The following is a 22,212-nucleotide window of genomic DNA, read 5'->3' as shown; positions in this document are numbered from 1 at the left end:
CTATGGGTCTAGCCGGTTGCTCTTCGGCGCCTCTTCCTCGTCAGACCTCTCACCGGTCTGCTTGTAGTGGCTGTACTCTGGCTTCAGCTCCCACGTGCTCTTATGAGCTCCCTTGGTGTTGTACACCCCGATCTCCCTCATGATCTCCTTCAGGTACATCTAGAGGGACAAAAGCAAAAGCACGGATGCACTTAGGGCTGTGTCACCGTTACACATTTAAGTTGACGATTAACCCTTTAAGACCTGAAGCCATTCTTTAAAATGTTTTTTGGAGAAAAAAAAATCTAAAAAGTCCATTTTTCAAAAATAGCAGATCTACAAGCTCATAGCGCGGCACCGAGTGCCTGCTATTTTTGAATAGCCAAAGAAATCTAAAGTGACACAGATGCGTTCCAGGTATTAATGGGTTAATTGTCACAAATAATTTACAATTTATGTTTTTGGCATTGAACATTGGAACATATGAATACAACTTTACATTTTTGTTTGTTTTTTTAGGCTTATATGCATATATATGACAAATAACTTAAATATACAAAGAAATTATTGACATATTTAATCATTTCATACATGTAAAAATAGCAGCTTGTAGATCTGCTATTTCTGCTGCAGGGGACCCCCCCCCTCCATATTGTATGAAATTAAACTTTTTCATTGATCTCATAGATAGCTTCACAGACTCATGTTAGCGTTGTGCTGGATTCATGATAATGCGTATTTTCAGACATTTAACCACTTAAACCCACAATACTTAAAACGCGTGCCTGGTTTGCTCTTTTCTTTCCCTCTACGCCAAACCTCTTTGCCGGAAATAGCCGAACTACAAGCTCACACAACGTTGTGAAGCTGAAAAATGTGTGCAAATCTTTGAATATATATACACTTTTAACTCAAATGTTTGTTTCTGGGTGGGTCCCTGGAACAAAATATTTTGATATGGGGGTCCTGATATAGTAAAAAATATATATATATATTGTTATTATAATTCAGGATTTAGAAGACATTTGTAGAATCCCCAGAAGCAAAGATTTGAGTTAAAAATGTTTGCTTAGAAAATATGTGTATTCAAAGATTTGCACAATTTTTCAAAAATAGCAGATGTACTATAGCTCAGTGTCTATCAACCTTTTTTGTGCCAAGGCACACCTGGCATAGCCAAAAAATCCCAGGGCACACCTAGATATCCGGTATATATAATTATATATATATATACGGTATATCTATATACACACACTAGGGGTGTGCCGATTTTCACATTTCACGAAACGATACGATACGATTTCGATACGATACGCACTTTTTTATCGTGAAAATATATGGGGGAGAAAAAAAGCAAATGCAAACAAATATTTCTGTTTTTGCATTATTCAGACATGCAAACTTGTAGCTTTTCAGCTTCCACTAGCCGTTTTGAATCCAAATAGGGCAATAGTGTGACACCTGACCCGAAAAAAAACAGCATGTTGTCACCCTTTTCACCTCGGGGCTGTTTGCATGCCTGATTATTATTATTGTTTAAAAAAAAAAAAAAAAAAAAAAAATCTTTTTTTTTTTTTTTTTCAAAAGGATTTTTTTTCAAACCTCCTTCAAACGGCGCGGCACACCTCAGCAGTAGCCCCGGCCCAAAATTGGGACGTTTGCCAGGGTTGATATACACTGCGTCATAGCGCGGCACCGAGTGAGCTATGAGCTATAGTATAGCTCATAGCTCACTCGGTGCCGCGCTATGAGCTTGTACTGTATATCTGCTATTTATGAATAGCCAAGGAAATACAAAATGACACAGATGCGTTCCCTGATTGAATGGGTTAAGAGAGCAATGATGCAATGATGGTGCGTTACAGCTTAACTCCTACTCGGCCGTCCGTTATGCAATCAGAGCCAATCACATGAAGCGAGACCTGCAGGGCTCAGCACCTACACACTGCTATTCTCTGTTGGCCTGGCATGGATCCACCACACTATTGATCCATCTGGGCTGTGTGTGAGTGTGTGAGTATGTGTGTGTGAGCGTGTGTGTGTGTGTGTGTATACGCAGTGGTGGAAAAAGTACTCAAATTCTTTACTTAAGTAAAAGTACCAATACAGCAATATAAAAATACTCTGTTACAAGTAATAGTCCAGAATTCAAAATTTACTTGAGTAAAAGTACAAAAGTATTGGTATCAAAATGTACTTAAAGTATCAAAAGTAAAAGTACTAAATATTTGAAAATAGCAGATCTACAAGCTCACAACGCGTCGCTATGAGACACGTTGTGAGCTTGTAGATCGGCTATTTTCAAATAGCCTGTGTATAAAACGGGGCTAAAGTGGTAAATGTATGTTTCATAATATCATAATTCATATCTGAAAAGTAACTAGTAACTAAAGTTTTCAAATAATTGTAGTGGAGTAAAAGTACAATATTTGCCTCTGAGATGTAGTGGAGTAGAAGTGAAAGTACTGGAAATTGGAAATACTCAAGTAAAGTACAAATACCTCAAAGTTTTACTTAAGTAGAGTACTTAAGTAAATGTACTTAGTTACTTTCCACCACTGCTTTTTACTTCCAAGAAAAAAGACTTAACAAATCCTATCAGTGACGCTTTTTAGCCAAAGATGCATTTGAACTACTTAAACCCTATATATACTTCATTGACTCAATGAAGTGCAGTCCCCCAGGGGTCTGCACTTGGCCCCCTTGTTTTCTCAGAATCATCGCCGGTTTACAGGTGTAAAACAGCGGGTTAATTTATTATTTATTCATTTATTATTTATGTGTTTATTATTTTGTGCAAAGCTCCAATGGCAATAATGAAGGCTGTTCCATATTGGTCCTACAGAGTCAGGGTGCTGCTAATGTGCATGTTGGCTCAGAGGAAAGACTCTGCTACACCAGTGGGTCTCAAAGTGTGGTCCAGGGACCCTCGCGGTTCCTGGAGGGGGTTCCAAATGGCCCCTTATGGGCGTGCAACTCTGAGAGTGTACAAACGGACCCAAACGGTTGTACACTCTCAGAGTTATGGGGGTCATTTTGACTGTGCTACACTAAATGGAACGTACAGAAATCAGCAAATGGATCATCGGCATCATTGGGTAAGACCTGTGAACAGGGTCCCCACACATTTTTAGCAATGAATTTCCAAAACTTTTCCAGAATATTTAGCCCAATTTCCAGGCCTATAAAACAATCATTCAGCGCAATAATGTGTCTCTTACTCTTATGTACAATGCCCAAAGATAGGCAGTGTAGCAAAAATAAAGCATAGAATATAAAATAGTAAAATTTCATTCAACATTTCATGCAAAATTAGGGCATAGTGACCCTGCGAGCGAAAATAGGAGGGGTGGACGACGTCGTTGCACGGTTCGTTGTCGCTCGCGGTAGGTCAGGACGGTCTCATTCAAAAACATGTATTTTAATGTGATTTCATCGCCCGCTCGCTTCGCGTCACGTCCCATCGCTGGCAGTGCGGATGGGGTGTTACACAGCCCGTTCGGCGAAAAACTACTTATGTTACATATTTTGTGTAATGTTATACATGTTTATGAAAATGTTTTGTATTAAAAAAAATCAATAGCCAAAAACAATGCATAGCCAAATATTTTTCCAGGACCCTTGATAAATTCCAGGACCTTTGATCAATTCCAAACCTTTTCCAGTACTGGATTTTTTAAATTTTTATTTCAAAATATTTCCAGGAATTTCATGACCGTGGGGACCCTGTGTGAAGGAAGTAAGGAAGGGGCACAATTTCTTGCCAACACGGCTGCTGTGCATAGAGCCTATTGAACTGGGTTGAACTTTGGCGTCTCTGCATGCTCGTCTCATATCGTCTCTGTCGGCTAGAAATATGTCCAAAACTGTTACTTCTCGGGATTCAAATTCAAAAGCCGCAAAAGTAGCAGATCTACACGCCTGCGGATCAGGGGGCCAGTTGCACCACCTCACACTAAGTTCAAACTTAGCCTAGTTATGGCTTAACCACATTCAATCTGGGAAAGTATCTGTGTCATTTTTTAGATTTCTTTGGATATTAAAAAATAGCAGATATACAAGCTCATAGCGCGGCACCGAGTGCCGCGCTATGAGCTTGTAGATCTGCTATTTTTTGAAAAATCGTGAAAATGTGTGCAAATCCTTGAATATATATTTTTAAAGCGAACATTTGCAACTCAAATCTTTGCTTCTGGGGGGTCCCTGGAACAAAAATATTTTACAAATGTTCGCTTAAAAGAATATATTTTTAAAGATTTGTACACATTTTCACGATTTTTCAAAAAAATAGCAGATATACAAGCTCATAGCGCGGCACTCGGTGCCGCGCTATGAGCTTGTAGATCTGCTATTTTTGAATAGCCAAAGAAATCTAAAAATGACACCAATACTTTCCCGGTCTAAATGGCTTTTTAAAAGCCATTTAAGGATAAGGATAAGGATAATTCCTTTTAACAGGTCGTTCATGAAAGTCCTTGCGGTCTTGTTTCCAATGAGAACCTGTGAGCAATTAGGGGTTAAGAGTCTTGCTCAGGGACAAATTTTATATCATCGGCACATATGCTGGGATAGCCTGGAATCGAACCTGGGGCAACCAGGGCCTCTGGTTCCCTAGGCGGGCTCACTAACCACTCAGCTATGGCCGCCCCATTTAAGCCAGGGGTCTTCAACCTTTTCAGGCCAGGGACCCCCAAACTGATGGGGAGATGGCGCAGGGACCCCCTACCTCGTAAGGTAGGGGGGGCTACACATATATTGTAAATGTATGTATACAATTGTGTTTTATATTGCCTGCTCCTATACGCACCTGCCCCAGTAGGTGTGCAACATAAAAAATTCTCTACAAAATATGTATAAACATACCATGTTATTGTGCATTGTGCCTCCATTTATCTGTTTGCTATGGATTCATGTTATGTTTAAAGACAATGACATTTTGAAGAAAAAAAAAAAAGAAAAAAAAAGTTTTTCAAAAAAAAATTGTTTAATCAAACAACAATTTCGCGGACCCCCTGCAGTAACTCCGCGGACCCCCTAGGGGTCGCGGACCCCCTGTTGAAGACCTCTGATTTAAGCTATAACTAGGCTAGGTTTGAGGTGTGAGGTGGTGCAACAGGCCCCTGCTGCTACTTAGCTAGTATGATCAGGTAGGCAGTAGGGTGTTAATTTACAAAAAAAAGATATGCCGACACCAACAACATCACGATATGGGTCTAATATCCATATGGCCCATTGTGCGCCACTAACCACAGGCTGCTTGGTGACGTCCACCAGGTCCTTGATGTTGTAGTACTGGTGTTTCTCAAAGGCAGAGAACAGCATGTCCAGAACCACCTGACGCTCCGCCCGCACCATCCTCCCCTCCGCCTTACGCTTCTTCTCATACTCCACCTGCATGTACAGTATGGACGCGCAGCAGTGGTGTAAAGTAACTAAGTACATTTACTTAAGTACTGTACTTAAGTACAATTTTGAGGTATTCATACTTTACTTGAGTATTTCCAATTTCCAATATTTTTACTTCTACTCCACTACATCTCAGAGGCAAATATTGTACTTTTACTCCACTACAATGATTTGAAAACTTTAGTTACTAGTTACTTTTATATAAATTATTACATTATGAAACATACATTAACCACTTTAAACCTATTTTATACCTAGGCTATTTGAAAATAGCAGATCTACAAGCTCACAACGCGTCGCATCGCGACGCGTTGTGAGCTTGTAGATCTGCTATTTTCAAATATTTAGTACTTTTACTTTTGGTACTTCAAGTACATTTTGATGCCAATACTTTTGTACTTTTACTCAAGTACATTTTTAATTCTGGACTTTTACTTGTAACAGAGTATTTTTATATTGCAGTATTGGTACTTTTACTTAAGTAAAGAATTTGAGTACTTTTTCCACCACTGCCATTTGCCACATCACAGAAAACTGTACCGTACCAGTGTTCATTTTGACAGCAAGTCTCTATTTAGTAATAGTCTTTTCAATAAACTTCAATTTAGTTTTTTTGTCAAATGTTGTCATCTGACATGTTTTAGTCTAGACTAAATATCGTTTAGATTTTTGTCAACCAAATCTACAGTCGATTTAGTCAACTAAAATAATATTTTGTCAGGCCGTGATGGCGCCGCAATGCCCGATTTATACTTGGCTTTGTGCCGATCTACAAGCCCCCGCCGCGTTGGGAGCTTGTCGGCTGTTTCCGGAGCGCTGCCCCCGCGCACAACCAAGCATAAAATGACTTGTCTTAGTTCTACTCAAGGGGCTAGCTTGAGATTTATTGACTCCAATACGGAAGAGACAGTTCATATGAATGGTCGGTAGTTTCGCTGTTTTACCCCTGCTGGTGTCAGAAAGAATTTATTTTAATGCAAGTGGGTGGGTTTTTGACAAACTTTAGACTAGATTTTTCTTACCTTAATAAAAATTGCCATAAATTCTATATGCTTCCAGTCGCTAGTTTAAAGTCTCCTTTCAATCATCATGATATGCGTTTTGCTAAATTATGGTCCCATTTATTTTAGAATTGACGATAAAGTAGGCTATTCTCTAGGAGGGGCGGGATGATTTGATTGACAAGCTACACAACCAATAGCATTCATTCCCCGCTTTTTGGCTTGTATTAGAGATGGCAGATTTCAAATTCCTGAACAATCGGCTTCATTTTCGGTCTGTAGAAACCAGCGGTCTGGCTTTGTCAATCTCTTTTATACAGTCTATGGTTCTACTGGATCTCTTCTCCACTAGCCCCTCCCTAATATTTGGGTCTAGTTTTAATTTGTTGACGAAATGGTCAATATATTTAGTCATAGTTTTAGTCATCATAGCTTAGTTTTTATTTATTTTTCGTCAGTGGAAAAAAAGGATGTTTTTTTTTTGTGTCATAGTTTTAGTAAGACGAAATGAACACTGTACTGTGTACTACTGAACATGACGTTCTTTCTCTAAGTACATACATCGTGTACGTGTGCTTACATTAACGACGTGGTTGGCCACAGGCTTGTAGACGGTGGTGACAGCTTTCTCCAGCTGCTGGGACACACGGTGAGGCTTGATGGACTCTTCGATGAACCTCCTGACACGTCACAGTATAAGGATGACAACCAACAGTTCAGTAACAGTGTGGACACTATTAGCAGTGGTGGAAAGTAATTAAGTACATTACTCAAGTACTGTACTTAAGTACAATTTGTTTTTTTTTGTTTTTTTACTGGACTTTACTGGAGTATTTCCAATTTTCAATAATTTTACTTCTACTCTACATCTCAGAGGCAAATATTGTACTTTTACTCCTCTATAATTATTTGAAAACTTTAGTTACTAGTTACTTTATAGATTTTGATTATTATTACAAAACCACTTCAGACCTATACTTTGGCAATTTGAAAATAGCCGATCTACAAGCTCACAACGCGTCGCACAGCGACGCGTTGTGAGCTTGTAGATCTGCTATTTTCAAAGGATTTTTATACATCAATCAACATCAATAGACTCAGGGGTCCATTAAAAACAAACATGAAAAAACGCTATACATGTACATACAAAAGAACACCCCCTATACCATAAAAAAAAACTTCAGCTATTACAAGAGACAACCATACCAGAGAAGTAGACAGATATCTTGTAACACTGAGGCTGGTGTTAGACAGCAGCATAACGATGGATTTCTGAGACTCATTCAGTCGACACATACATTTGTACATCAGGTTTCTCAATAGGCCATGAATAGTGTTGACTGACTCCCACATTGCAGAACAACCCACTTGCACTGCACCACCTCGGTGTTCTCAGTAGTATACGCATGCAATCATTATAAGCAACCTGAAGCTTATACATGCTTGCCTTCCTGAACTTAACCCCACAGGGGGGCGCTATACGGAGGAGTACATTACGCTCTGAAGAGGTTTACCTCCACATCAATTGAACATGAGTAGAATTTCCTCCCCAGCATGTTAGCTTGAGCATTTAATACACGGCGCTGCCTATACAGATCATCATCATCAGTCAGTTGGTCTGTTATAAAATGAATGTTGTCTACTTTATAGGGGTCACTCTTTACACAGTTAAATAGAGCAGAGTAACGCTGCCTCCACAGCTCTGCTATATTGTCAGTTCCAGAGACACCCTCTATTAGATGCAAGGTAATGGAGTATTACTCCTGTTAAGAGCCAATTATACATTTGAAAACGTGTGAAATTCTGGACCAATTTAGGACCAGTGGTTTTCAACCAGTGGTCCGGGGACCACCAGTGGTCCTTGGGGGGCTACCAGGGGGTCCCCAGTTAAATGAGTTAACATAGCCTCAGAATCATTTTAACCACTTAGCTTTGGCTATTCAAAAATAACAGATATACAAGCTCATAGCGCGGCACCGAGTGCCGCGCTATGAGCTTGTAGATCTGCTATTTTTGAAAAATCTTGAAAATGTGTGCATATCTTTGGATATTATAATTTTTCAAAGAGAACATTTTTAACTCAAATCTTTGATTCTGGGGGTCCCTGGCACAAAACATTTTCAGATGGTGGTCCGCGGCCAAATGTATATCAATTTAGGGGTCCTTGGCATGAAAAAGGTTGAAAACCACTGCCCTAAACCCAACATTTCAATAATTTTCTAATTTTTTTCTGTATTTTCCTTTAGTGGTAAACCTGTACCACCACCACTATCCTATGCCAAACCTCTCCCACACTCCTCTGTCCTTTGCACAATCTGTGCTTTTTGCTGAATCGTGCACAGCAATATTGAATGTCTGCACTGTCGCACGGAGACTGTGTGTCCCCAAAACTGTTACTATTCAGGTAATGGGTGAAAAAAATAACCTGTGCTCAAATGTAGTTATTATTTAGTCACAAGCTATCGGCTATAAAAAAAAAAGGGGGTCAAGTGTCTGTGTGGCTTTCTAGAGATATTGAACCGATGAAAGTTATTAACAAAGTATTATTAACCCATTAAGACCTGAGGCCGATTCTGTTTTCTGAAAAAAGGTTTCATGTCAACATTTATTATTTTTATTATGTATTTGGCCACATCTCAAAATATTTTATTCCAGGGACCCCCAGAAGCAAATATTTGAGTTTAAAATGTCAAGATAAAAAAAGAAAATAGCAGATCTACAAGCTCATTGCTATCGACAATTCTGCAATGTGGCCTGCATATTTCATGTATATTGTCTATTTCAGTGACTGCCTGGACTGACAGAAATGCTTTGTGACTATTACTGTTAGATAGATACAAATATCTTGACACGTAAATATGCATTTTAGATGTAACCAAGCATAGATAGGCCTACTGGATCCATAACTCCATGTCTGGCATTTGTTACAAAATTAACTGTTTGAAAATCAGTTGAAAATTCTGGGAGTTGCGATGATTTCAACAGTGGAGAGACCGCCCGCTTCAATGGACATGAATGCATTAGATCAGGGGTTTTCAACGTTTTCAGGCCAAGGACCCCCTAGCTGAGAGAGAGATGAAGCAGGGACCCCCTCTATATTGTATAAAATTGTGTTTCAGATCAACTTTTGCTGCTCTTTTTTCCCTCTACACACCTATAACTCTTTCCCAAAAATAGCCGATCTACAAGCTCACAACGCCTCGCAGCGCAAGGCGTTGTGAGCTTGTAGATCTGCTATTCTTCGCTGAAGTTCTCCTCAGAAAAGGGATTCAAGTTAATGTAAAAAAAATAAGAAAATCATAACACACAAAGATTTGGCGGACCCCCTGTGGTAACTCTGAGGACCCCCTAGGGGTCCCGGACCCCCTGTTGAAGACCCCTGCATTAGAACGGAGACAGGTTGCTCCAATGAACTGCAGCGGCCAAAGAGGTATCTAGGCTTCTAAATCTATGCTAAAGACCGAATGATTTCAAACGAATCGTTCATGACCCTCCCCCCCCCCTGAGCACAGCATCTCCTCTGCACACAGTGATGCTGTTGCTATAGCGATACCATCAATCAACTCTGCAGCCATCATAGGGCACATTATAGCGTCACTGTCGGGCAGAAACCTCTTATTCTCCATATTCTTTTTGGTGTCTTCTCATAAAGGAACGTCTTACTTGATCATATACTACAGCGTCACACAAAAAAGCATCAAAAGTAGCAGATCCACAAGCTCGAAACGCGGGTGAGATGGGGGTTCCGATGGGGGTTCCGCAGCCAAAAAATGCATATCATTTTGGGGATCCTTGATATGAAAAAGTAAACTGTACTAAAGAACGATTCCCAGGGGGCACAGTGGCGGAGTCGGTAGCGCTGTCGCCTCACAGCTAGAAGGTCCTGGGTTCGATTCCCGCCGGGGACGCTGTGGGTGCTGGGGGCGTGTTCTCTCCTCCGTGTCATCAGTGCCCACACCCTAGGTGGGGTTGGCGAAAGGGCCTTTCTGTGTGGAGTTTGCATGTTCTCCCCGTGTCTCCTAGGGTAGGTACCCTCACAAAAACATGCAGTAATCCTGGTCACTATACTGCCTCCCCCTGGCCAGCCGGGGCGCCTGATGGAGGGGAAAGGAACTGGTTGGAATAACGTGTTCCTTCCACGCGCTACGTCCAACCAGGGAAACTCTCCCCTGTCAGGTGATAAGAAGGTCAGACGGCTCTCATGCATTGAAGGAGGCATGAGCTCGGCCCTGGCCTCCCTAGGTTGGCAGAGGGAAGGTAGTGCCCAGGATTACACGCTTAGGCATTGGCACTAGGGTGAAAAAATAGGGGTTACAAATGGGATAAAAAAAATACGATTCCCACCCTGGTTTGCTTCTCTGCTGGAAGCCGGCTGGGAGCGTGTATCTGCTCAGAGATACCTGAGTCATACAGTTGGCAGTGTCCCTGCTTTGGCTGTTGTCGTGTATGATTTAATAACATCCATCATTTTAATCATTTAGCAATTCACTCACGCTACTTGCAAGTCGTTGCCGTCGGCAGAAACCTCTCATCTCCATATTTCACCATTTTGTGTTTTTTTCGTAAATTAATGCCCTAACTATGAGTGTCACAGAAAAGCATCAAAAGTAGCAGATCTGCAAGCTCCAAACGCGGCACGAATCCTGAAAAGTACGAGTTTTGGACACAAGGTTTCCATCCGACAGAGACAAAGTTATCGCTTTCTCCGTATTTTAACTTAGTTTTTTTTGTTTTTCATGAATCAATAGCCGAAAATAGGCGATCTACTAGCTCACAACGCATCGCGTGTGTGAGCTAGTATTTTCACTATTTCTGATTTGATAATAATAAATGCCACAATATCAATAGGGGGAAAAGAAAACGGCTAGACTGGCAGAAAGCATGAAAAGTTGACGTGCATCACTCACTTCTTCAGCTTCATGTAGTTGTCAGTGGCAGCAGGCCTGCATTCCCCTCTCTGAACCACCACGCCCTCCAGGGCAATCTCATCTACAACACACACACACACACACACACACACACACACACACACACACACACACACACACACACACACACACACACACACACACACACACACACACACACACACACACACACACACACACACACACACACACACACACACACACACACACACACACACACACACGTTTGTATTACTATACTCGTGTGAGGACATCAACTGGACAGCGATTTTTACGAATGCTATTTTTAATACATTTTGCCATTTTTAACCGTGAAGCCTAAAGCCGTGCACGACACTAGCACGCAAACCAAGTATAAATCATGTTTTACTCCAATTACCATAAACCCCTAAACCTAACATCTAAATGTCTAATCCTATAATCTTAACCCCAACGTGAATCTTTTCATAATTGTAAACTTTTTAACCATAACAACAATTTTTTGGTACTTTTACAAGTAAATTTACAATTCCGGACTTTTAATTGTAACAGAGTATTTCTACATAGCGGTATTTCTACAATACTTTTACTTAAGTAAAACATTTGAGTACTTTTTCGACCACACGCACGCACGCACGCACGCACGCACGCACGCACGCACGCACGCACGCGCGCGCGCGCCATGGAATATCAACCGTTTTCAAATTGTGATGTGATTCATTTGAACGCAGTGTGAAATTGACCAGAGGGCAGAAGCTTGTTATTCAAGCTGTTCAGTATCAAACCTCAGCTCATCTCTAGTCAGCCTGAAATCAATACACACAGAAAAGTCTGTGTGGCAGTGGCAGACGGCTCCACACAAACACACATTTGTATTACTACAGTTGTGAGGACATCAAACTTTTAGGATGAGACGGCACTGAAAATAGCTGAAGGTTGCCGGAGAATTGCTGAAAATTATCAGATCTACAAGTTCACACGCGTTTCCCGCTGTTACACGGTGTGAGCTTGTATTTGTAGATATCTGCTATTTTGGGTGTGTGAGATCGCTGCATAACTAAGTATACCAGACCATATACCAGGAAAATTGTCCTCAGAATGGCCCTCATTTATCAAGCTTGCGCAGACCTAAAATCACAGCCACTTTCCGGATTCATCAATCTATCGTGACTTTGATTTGAGCGTTTATGGCACACTCAAATCTCACGTCTGGTCTGAGGACGTGTAGGCTTTGGGTACAACAGTTTAACATTTTATAACAGACCAACTGACTGATGATGATCTGTATAGCATTGGTTCTCAAAGTGGGGTCCGGGGACCCCCAGGGGTCCTTGAGAGAGTTCCAGGGGGTCCCCAGCTAAATGATAGATTAGGCATTTGTACACTCTGAGAGTTAAATTGACATAGATTTTACAATATAAATTGCGGTCCAAGTGATAGAAATGCCATTAAATGGGGGTCTGTAGCACTAATGCTGCATGTCAAACTGGGGGTCCTTGAAATTAAAATGGTTGAGAATCACTGCTAGAGCCGTAAAAAATCTTCTCTTATGGGGGTCCCTGGCATGTCTTTTGAAATGGGGGTCCGCGGGCTAATAAGTGTCAATTTGGGGGTCCTTGACATGAAAAAGTTTGATAACCACTGCTGTATAGGCAGCGCCGTGTATTAAATGCTCAAGCTAACATGCTGGGGAGGAAATTCTACTCATGTTCAGTGGTGGAAAAAGTACTCAAATGTTTTACTTAAGTAAAAGTATCAATACTGCATTTATAGAAATACTTTGTTACAAGTAAAAGTCCAGAATTCAAAATTTACTTGAGTAAAAGTACAAAAGTATTGGCATCAAAATGTACTTAAAGTACCAAAAGTAAAAGTACAAAATATTTGAAAATAGCCGATCTACAAGCTCACAACGCGTCGCGATGCGACGTGTTGTGAGCTTATCTGCTATTTTAAAATAGCCCTAGGTTTAAAATAGGTTTTAAGTGGTTAATGTATGTTTCATCATTATATCATAGTTTATATCTGAAAAGTAACTAGTAACTAAAGTTTTCAAATAATTGTAGTGGAGTAAAAGTACAATATTTGCCTCTGAGATGTAGTGGAGTAGAAGTAAAAGTACTGGAAATTGGAAATACTCAAGTAAAGTACAAATACCTCAAAATTGTACTTAAGTACAGTACTTAAGTAAATGTACTTAGTTACTTTACACCGCTGCTCATGTTCAATTGATGTGAAGGTAAACCTAGCGCCCCCCTGTGGGTTAAGTTCAGCTTCAGGTTGCTTATAATGATTGCATGCGTATACTACTGAGAACACCAAGGTGGTGCAGTGCAAGTGGGTTGTTCTGCAATGTGGGAGTCAGTCAACACTATTCCTGCCCTATTGAGAAACCCGATGTACAAATGTATGTGTCGACTGAATGAGTCTCAGAAATCCATCGTTATGCTGCTGTCTAACACCAGCCTCAGGGTTACAAGCAGTGGTGGAAAAAGTACTCAAATTCTTTACTTAAGTAAAAGTACCAATACTGCAATGTAAAAATACTCTGTTACAAGTAAAGGTCCAGAATGAAAAATGTTCTTGAGTAAAAGTACAAAAGTATTGGCATCAAAATGTACTTGAAGTACCAAAAGTAAAAGTACTAAATATTTGAAAATAGCCGATCTACAAGCCCACAACGCGTCGCGATGCGACGCGTTGTGAGCTTGTAGATCTGCTATTTTCAAATAGCCTAGGTATAAAATAGGGCTAAAGTGGTTAATGTATGTTTCATTATATCATACTTTATATCTGAAAAGTAACTAGTAACTAAAGTTTTCAAGTAAATGTAGTGGAGTAAAAGTACAATATTTGCCTCTGAGATGTAGTGGAGTAGAAGTAAAAGTATTGGAAATTGGAAATACTCAAGTAAAGTACAAATACCTCAAAATTGTACTTAAGTACAGTACTTAAGTAAATGTACTTAGTTACTTTCCACCACTGGTTACAAGATATCTGTCTACTTTTCTGGCTGTGATTGACAGGGTACACCTGCTTGATAAATCACACGTGGTCGTGGACGTACGCCGATTCCTGGGCTCGAATTGAAGCTGGTTTGTACGTTCCATTGCTAAATGAGGGGCCACCGACTCTCACATGCAACCATACTTGTGGACACATGCACACACACGCACTCTCAGCACTTACTGTATCTGAAATAGCAAGTTGACATTTTCAAATGTTTCCTGAACCACCTGCTTTCTGTTTGCCTTTTTCCTTCTCATTTTAACCCTGTAGAGGCCAGTGTGCAGCCTGCAGTATGAGAGCTGGTCCAATTAAGCACCAGGCTGGAGACTGACACCGCCAGGGACCCCCTACCTACACAGACCACCCTGTCAGAACCAGGACCACCTACACGTTGGACCAACGTGCTGAGGAAGCTAGAGCAGGGGTCCTCCAACGTTTCTCAGGCCAAAGATTGTATTGCAGATTCAACAGTTTCCATAGATGGCTTCGTAGACTTGTTTGACAGCAATATCATCAGTGTATTTTCAGACATTTAACCGCTTGAACCCTCAATACTTAGACTTGACCTTACAGGCTCTGCTCTTTTTCCCCTGTACATCAAACCTCTTCGCTGAAAATAGCCAGATCTACAAGCTCGCAATGCATTGAGAGCTTGTAGATCTGCTATTTTCAGTGAAGGTTCCCACCAGAATAGGAATGCTAGGGTTCAAGTGGTTAATGTAAAAAAGAAAAAAGAACGATAACTATAACAATAAATAACTATAAATATGTTGTTTTAAAGTCGTTCTAGCTCAAGTGGCCGGCACACCACAACTATAACGACCACGATAGTTGTAAACGATATCGTCCGGATCACTTTCAGCGATTTCATGAACGATAGAAACACTGACAGTGGCAGCCAATCAAAATATACCAGAAGAACATCTGGAATGCAATTGGTCTCACCCTCGGAATCAGTTGTGAGCTTGTAGATCTGCTATTTTTGGAGAACGTTCCCCACAGATTTATTAAGTCTTTCATCCTACCATTTTCCTATTAATATTACCGTCTTATTGTTGTGATTGTTGTGAAATGTTTATTTTTTCTTCATTTCGGCTATTTTCAAATTGCTGAAATGTAGGCCTACATAGGGCTGAAGTGGTTAATGTATGTTTTGTAATAATGATGCAAAGTAAATAATGCAAATAATGCAAAGTAACTAGTGACTAAAGTATTCAAATTATTGTAGTGGAGTAAAAGTACAATATTTGCCTCTGATATGTAGTGGAGTAGAAAATAGTACAGTATATAGTACTGTATGTACAAAAAATTGGAAATATTCCAGTAAAGTAAAAGTACCTCAAAATTGATGTACTTAGAGAGAGGTCTTGGACAGTGGTATAAAGTAACTCTCTCCGTTACCAAGCGTGAAACCTTGTTTATTGTTAATAGCCAACTGTCATATTGTACCGTTGACTTTTCTTTTTTGGTACATTTTGAATCATGGGTCCACCACGCCACCATGGAGTCCAGATGGCGAGCGGGGGCATTAATGCTGCCGATGTGTCATACTGTACCAATTATTAAAGAAAAAAATACATATCTAAAAGAGGAGAGAGAGAGGGTGAGAGAGACAGTGTTGCCAAGTCTGCTTACTATAAGCGACTTTGGGCTTGCTTTTCAGTTTTTCTGTAAAGTTGCTTGTAAATATTTGTATTTCTTTGGGCTTGTTTCTAACGTGTATTTGCATAATTAGGCTTGTTTCTAAAATGTAGTTGCTTATTTGGGCTTGTTTCTAAAGTGTAGTTGCTTATTTAGGCTTGTTTCTAAAGTGTAGTTGCTTATTTGGGCTCGTTTCTAAAGTGTAGTTGCATAATTGGGCTTGTTTCTAAAGTGTAGTTGCTTATTTGGGCTTGTTTCTAAAGTGTAGTTGCTTATTTGGGCTTGTTTCTAAAGTGTAGTTGCTTATTTGGGCTTGTTTCTAAAGTGTAGTTGCTTATTTGGGCTTTTTCTAAAGTGTAGTTGCTTATTTAGGCTTGTTTCTAAAGAGATTCCAGACTAATATCTACGCAGAGATATTTTGCAAGCTTGCGACGCGTTGTGAGCATGTACATCTGCTATTTTCAAAATAGTCGGCTCAAACTGGTTGCTTCTTTTGGGCTCGTTTTCCATGAACCTGGCAGCTTGTTTCTGTGGGGGGGGGGGGGGGGAAGAGAGAGAGAGAGAGAGAGAGAGAGAGAGAGAGAGAGAGAGAGAGAGAGAGAGAGAGAGAGAGAGAGAGAGAGAGAGGTTCTTCCACACCTACACAAGCAGCTGTAGAAGTCAACAGAAGGACCTTCAGTGGATGACTGACAGAGAGCCAGACTACTGCTGATGATGATGGTGGAACCGGAGAGGAGAACACTCAGATTTTCTTTTTAAGTTCATATTTCCAAGTCTGTGAAACGCCTCCAGTCAAATAGTTCTTGTTTTTCCGCTGAATGAGTTTTGTTCTCGTATGGAGGGAATCATATAAATGCTTGATAAAGCTATTTCACTGGGGAAATCCATCACATATTATTGTACTGCTGCAATTTGTCCAGACTGGGACGCAAATATTTGTCATGGAAATGCTGTAGGAAACACACACACACACACACACACACACACACACACACACACACACACACACACACACACACACACACACACACACACACACACACACACACACACACACACACACACACACACACACACACACACCTATACTTCCAAGAAGATTAACATTTTAGGGGGCGATTTGTCGATGTCATTTTTATTTGCCTATTTCTTTTTGTTGTCATTTTTAAACCTACAGTAAAGCCGAAAATAGAAAATCTACAATCTGCGTTGTGAACTGCATTGTGAACTTATAGATCTGCTATTTTCCGTGCAAAACTCTCGCGTGCAACTAATGATAATTCGGCCATAACTCCTACCCTAACCCCTAACCCTAACCTCGAAATGCCAAATCCTAACCCTTTAACCAGAAACATTTCCTAATTGTAAGCCTAAACTCTACAAATGTTTTATTTCCATAAAACAACCATATTTCTTGTGAGGACAATGTCCATTTCTCCAATTCTTCTAAACTTGCGTGGTCCTTTGGCCCTCACAAGTATAGCAATACAAGCACACACACACACACTAGACAAAACCCTGATGCTATAAATCCACACTTTTACAGCATGGTTTAATAGATGAATCTTACATTCATCTCTGTCTTTTACACACAAATGGATAGTGGTGGAAAAAGTACTCAATTGCTCTACTTAAGTAAAAGTATCAATACTGCAATGTAGAAATACTCTGTTACAAGTAAAAGTCCGGAATTCAAAATTTACTTGAGTAAAAGTACAAAAGTATTGGCATCAAAATGTACTTGAAGTACCAAAAGTAAAAGAACTCATTATGCAGAATGTCCCGTTTCAAGTTTCAAGAAGTGGTTAATGTGTGTTTTGTAATAATAATCTAAATCTAGTAAAGTTTTCAAATAATTGTAGTGGAGTAAAAGTACAATATTTGCCTCTGAGATGTAGTGGAGTAAAAGCTAAATTTTAACAAATTGGAAACACTCCAGTAACAGTAAAAGTACCTCAAAATTGTACTTAAGTACAGTACTTAAGTACTCTGGCAGATACCACTGTGCCCCGACTGTCTGGTGCTTTATTCCATTCGTCTCACTCCGAAAAATATATTTATCTATTATTCATGCCACAAAACATTTTTATCACAGATGAAGGCCAGATGGTCGAAAACATTTTGTGGCAAGAATGAATAATTAAATGAAGCTGAATGTTTTTTTTCTTCCTCAATGCGACTGCTCACAGCGATCGACCTTCAATCAATAGCTCTTGGCGCTTGAGGCGAGCGGGTCGGGGACGTTCCATTCGGTTTTGGCATTTCAGAGACAAGAAACATGAATTTTGAACACAAAGAAGTAAGAACCGTCTCCAACAGAGAGCAATACGGTGCAAATATTTGTCACACCGTCTCCCAAAGGGAAATCGATCAGTAAATAAACCAAGAAGTCGAACAATGGCCTCGGGTTGCACTGTAGGCACAGCTATTTCTATGTTTTATAAAGTGATGTTAACACATTTAGACCTGAGGCCCATTCTAGAAACGTCTAAATCCTGACCTTTTTTCTGAAAAACTTCAAATATTTATTCAAAACTTTGGAAAAAAAAGTATGTTGCTATATACTGTACATAGCAACAGGAACCCCAAAAGGGGTTCCCGTCCTGAAAGGTATAGTTACAAAAAGGGGTTCCCGCCCCAAAATCTACCATTAAAACCGGGAACGCATCTTATCTGTGTCATTTTAGATTTCTTTGGCTATTCAAAAATAGCATAGATATAGCGCTAAGAGCTTGTAGAAAATCGTGTAAAAGTTGTGCAAATCTTTGAATATATATTTCTTATGAAAGCGAACATTTGTAACTCAAATCTTTGCTTCTGGGGGGGGGGGGGGGGGGGGTCCCGTCCCATCCCTGGAACAAAATATTTTACATAATTAAGTTGGCTTGAAAATTACATATTCAAAATTTTTCAAAAATGTCACGATAAAAAAAATAATAGCAGATCTACAAGCTCGTAGCGCGGTACTCTGTGCCACGCTATGAGCTTGTAGATCTGCTATTTTTTTAATCTAGCCCAAAGTATGAAATAATGGTAAAAATGGCAAAAATAAATCTAAAATGACAAAGTAATGCGTTCCCGGTTTGAATGGGTTAAAACATCCCCACCTCCACACACACAAGCCTTGAAGTATTCTGCTTTCTGTTGACATTCTATGTTCTGACCTTTCCCTCTCTCTCGCTCTCTCCTCCCTAGGTATCTCCTCCTTGAACCCTGTGTTGTGGAGTCTTTCTCTGGATTGTGGAGAAAAGTACAAAATCGTTGCTGTCGGGCAGAAAAAAATATCTCCATACTCTACGACATTTTTTCACCCAGTGCCAATTGCCTAAGCTTGTGATCCTGGGCGCTACTCTCCCTCTGCCAGCCTGGGGAGAGCCCAGAACTGAGCTCATGCCTCCTTCAACGCAATGCAAGCTAGCAAGCCGCTTCTTATCACCTGACAGGGGGGGGTTTCCCCGGTAGGACGTAGCGCGTGGAAGGAACACGTTATTCCAACCGGTTTCCTTTCCCCTCCATCAGGCGCCCCCCCCGCCTGACCAGGGGGAGGCAGTACCTACCCTAGGGGACACGGGGGAGAACATGCAAACTTTAATTATTTTTTTGTAAATTAATGCCCTATTTGATCATGCTACAGCGTCACACAAAAGTATCGAAAGCAGCAGATCTACAAGCTCAAAAACGTGGCGCAACACTTCGCGTTTTCAGCTGGAGATCTGCTACTTTTGCTAGTTTAGAATGAATGCTGAAAGTAACAGCTTTGGACATATTTCATAAGTTTCCACCCGACAGAGACGAAATACACTCTCATCTCCTCGACCCCCAGTTTACAGTTGCCTGTACACAAGAAAATTCTCAGTGTTAAAACTATGTAAAGATATTTTTGCAAGGGAGAAAGTGTCAATGTCTACAAGTATATAAATCAACCGATTAATGATAATCGTTATCCCTATTTTGGGCATGTCATTATAGGGCATAGCAGTGGCAGCCATGTTGTGGTTCCACAGATAGAAAGCCCATTAAGTTTTCCCAAAGAGATTTTCCGAAAATATTGATATTATTTTAAGCCTGGAACCAAGCCATCCAGGCTTGAAGCATGACCATAAAACATTTGAGGGCTCTATATATCTGTGGAATCACAAAATGGCTGCCACTGCTATGCCCTGTAGGCAAAAATGAAAATAGCTGATGAAGGGTTATGGTTTGGAGGGAGAAGGATGCTTTTCCCCCTCTTTTGTACACAAATAATACACCAGTTTCAAAGCATCAGAGTCTGAAGTGAATATATTGGGCCAACAGATATACCTAAATGCTAGCTGTGCATTCAAGTGTTAATTTATCCATTTGCAACTCTCAGTTAAATTAACGCGCATCTGTTTTACTATAGGTGTGCTGCAGGCGTGTTCCAAAGGTCACACAGCTGCAGCGTCGTGTTTGTAACGAACGCGATAATACAGAAGAAGTGCGGCACGCAGGATAATTTAACCCTTTTAGACCGGGAACGCATCTAAAATGTTTAGATTTCTTTGGGCTATTCAAAAATATCAGATATACAAGCTCATAGCGGAGCACCGAGTGCCACGCTACGAGCTTGTAGATCTGCTATATTAGAAAAAATCGTGAATATTTGTGCAAATCTTTGAATATATATTTTATATTTTTTACTCAGTACTTTAAAAAAAAAAACAAACTGTTAGGATTCGATTTTCGATTCGATTTTGTAGAATTGGCCTCAGGTGTTAATGGGTTAATTTAAAGTACGGCACCATTTAAATTCAATGACAGCTAAACTAATTACTGTGCTGGATGTGGTTTGTGATGTGATGTTAGATCGTGTGTGTGTGTGTGTGTGTGTGTGTGTGTGTGTGTGTGCGCCCTTGTGATTATGTGCTTCTCAGATTGACAGCTCTCTCCGTCTCTCTGGTGTTTTTCTCATTATAACAAGATTACCAGTATCAACAACCACGGCGTCCACATTACACTTGCAAACGAGGCGAAACCGCTGCGTAAAATAGCAGGAGGTCTGTTTTCTACTCTGCTCTTACTACCCGATTAATCAACAACGCTCATTATCTCCAATCTTTTCACTTTTGCCTTTCTATACCTCTCTCCCGAAATTAATCAACAACGTTCTTTATCTCCAAATTAGATGTTAGAAAATCTCTTCACTTATGCCTTAGTTTTCTCTCTCTCTCTCTCTCTCCTCCCCCCCCCCCCCCCCCCCAGCTTGGCCATGGAAATACATTTCCCCCTTACTTACACGCTAATGGCAAGGACTCTCCTTTCATTTGGAGGCGCTGAATTATGCATGCGCCCATCATCTTCATCCTCAGAGCTAGCTTGTGGCGTAATGCGAGTCAGCGTCAGACGGACTGCTGTGAAGCTGGCATGGCAACCACTTAAAATAGTCATGTACTGTATGTGCTGAGAGCCAACTGCACGTCAATCACTTTTTTTCTCCCCCTCGACCCTCTTGTTCCAGTCTCAGCTACCTGGCAACCTGTTTAACCCATTAACTCAACCAACGCTGTGTTTGCCCCAGTGCCAGAGATTTTTAGATTTTTCTTAGATTTTCAAGTAGTCACAGAATATTTATCTCCAGTGTGATCGATCCCCTGATGGTTGCTAATCACAGAGGGTTATACTGTGCTTCCGCAGAAAGAAAAAAAATGTCATTGCGACCTCCCGTTCCCTTTATTCCCCTTTATTATCAGAAAATAGCATGTCTCGGCCAAAAATACATAGTAAAAAAAAAAAAGGACACAGGAGCCGAGATGGCGAGATACGGGATTTTTAAGTAATAAGTTAACCAAGAAGTGAATGGAGCAGTACATCTTCGGATCACGATATTTTGGGTTCTGGACGTTTTTCAAAATGGACGTCGGCGACGTCAATGGCACAGAATGAGTTAAGACCTGTGGCAGATTCTACAAATTTCAGTAGTTCAAATCCCCCAATCCCCCCAAAATGATATATATTTGGCTGTGGAACCCCCCCCCCCCCCATCTTTTTTTTTTTGTGCCAGGGACCCCCCCAGAAGATTTGTGTAAAAAGAAAAATCTAAATGATTAAAAGTTTTTAAAAAAATATGAAAAAATAGCAGATGTACAAGCTCGCAGCGTGGCACCAAGTGACGCGCTGTGAGCTTGTACATCTGCTCTTTTTGAGAAACACTGTTCCACAGTATACCCTCTTGTTCTAAATCCACTGCTGCAATGCACCACTTACACAGCACTGGCTAGGGCAACCCAGCCTGGCGGAGATATGGGCTT

The 22,212-nt window shown here is 40.5% G+C and overlaps 1 protein-coding gene across 1 annotated transcript in view; it reads right to left on the bottom strand.

Moving 5' to 3' along the window:
- LOC308105759 (general transcription factor IIF subunit 2-like) overlaps positions 1-22,212 on the bottom strand; it is a gene marked incomplete at both ends in the record, with an annotated part of 88,561 nt that continues 66,349 nt past the window's right edge. Inside the window, 4 exons of the mRNA XM_080456686.1 lie at positions 1-159; positions 5,227-5,370; positions 6,967-7,066; positions 11,294-11,375. Coding sequence (XP_080312812.1) covers positions 1-159; positions 5,227-5,370; positions 6,967-7,066; positions 11,294-11,375 — 485 coding nt within the window. The remainder of the gene's footprint in view (positions 160-5,226; positions 5,371-6,966; positions 7,067-11,293; positions 11,376-22,212) is intronic.

This window comes from Gymnoscopelus braueri, assembly GCF_963280865.1.
Source record: "Gymnoscopelus braueri genome assembly, chromosome: 18".
Lineage (NCBI taxonomy): Eukaryota > Metazoa > Chordata > Actinopteri > Myctophiformes > Myctophidae > Gymnoscopelus > Gymnoscopelus braueri.
Note: the sequence above shows the minus strand (reverse complement) of the source record. Positions and strands in the feature narration are given on the sequence as shown.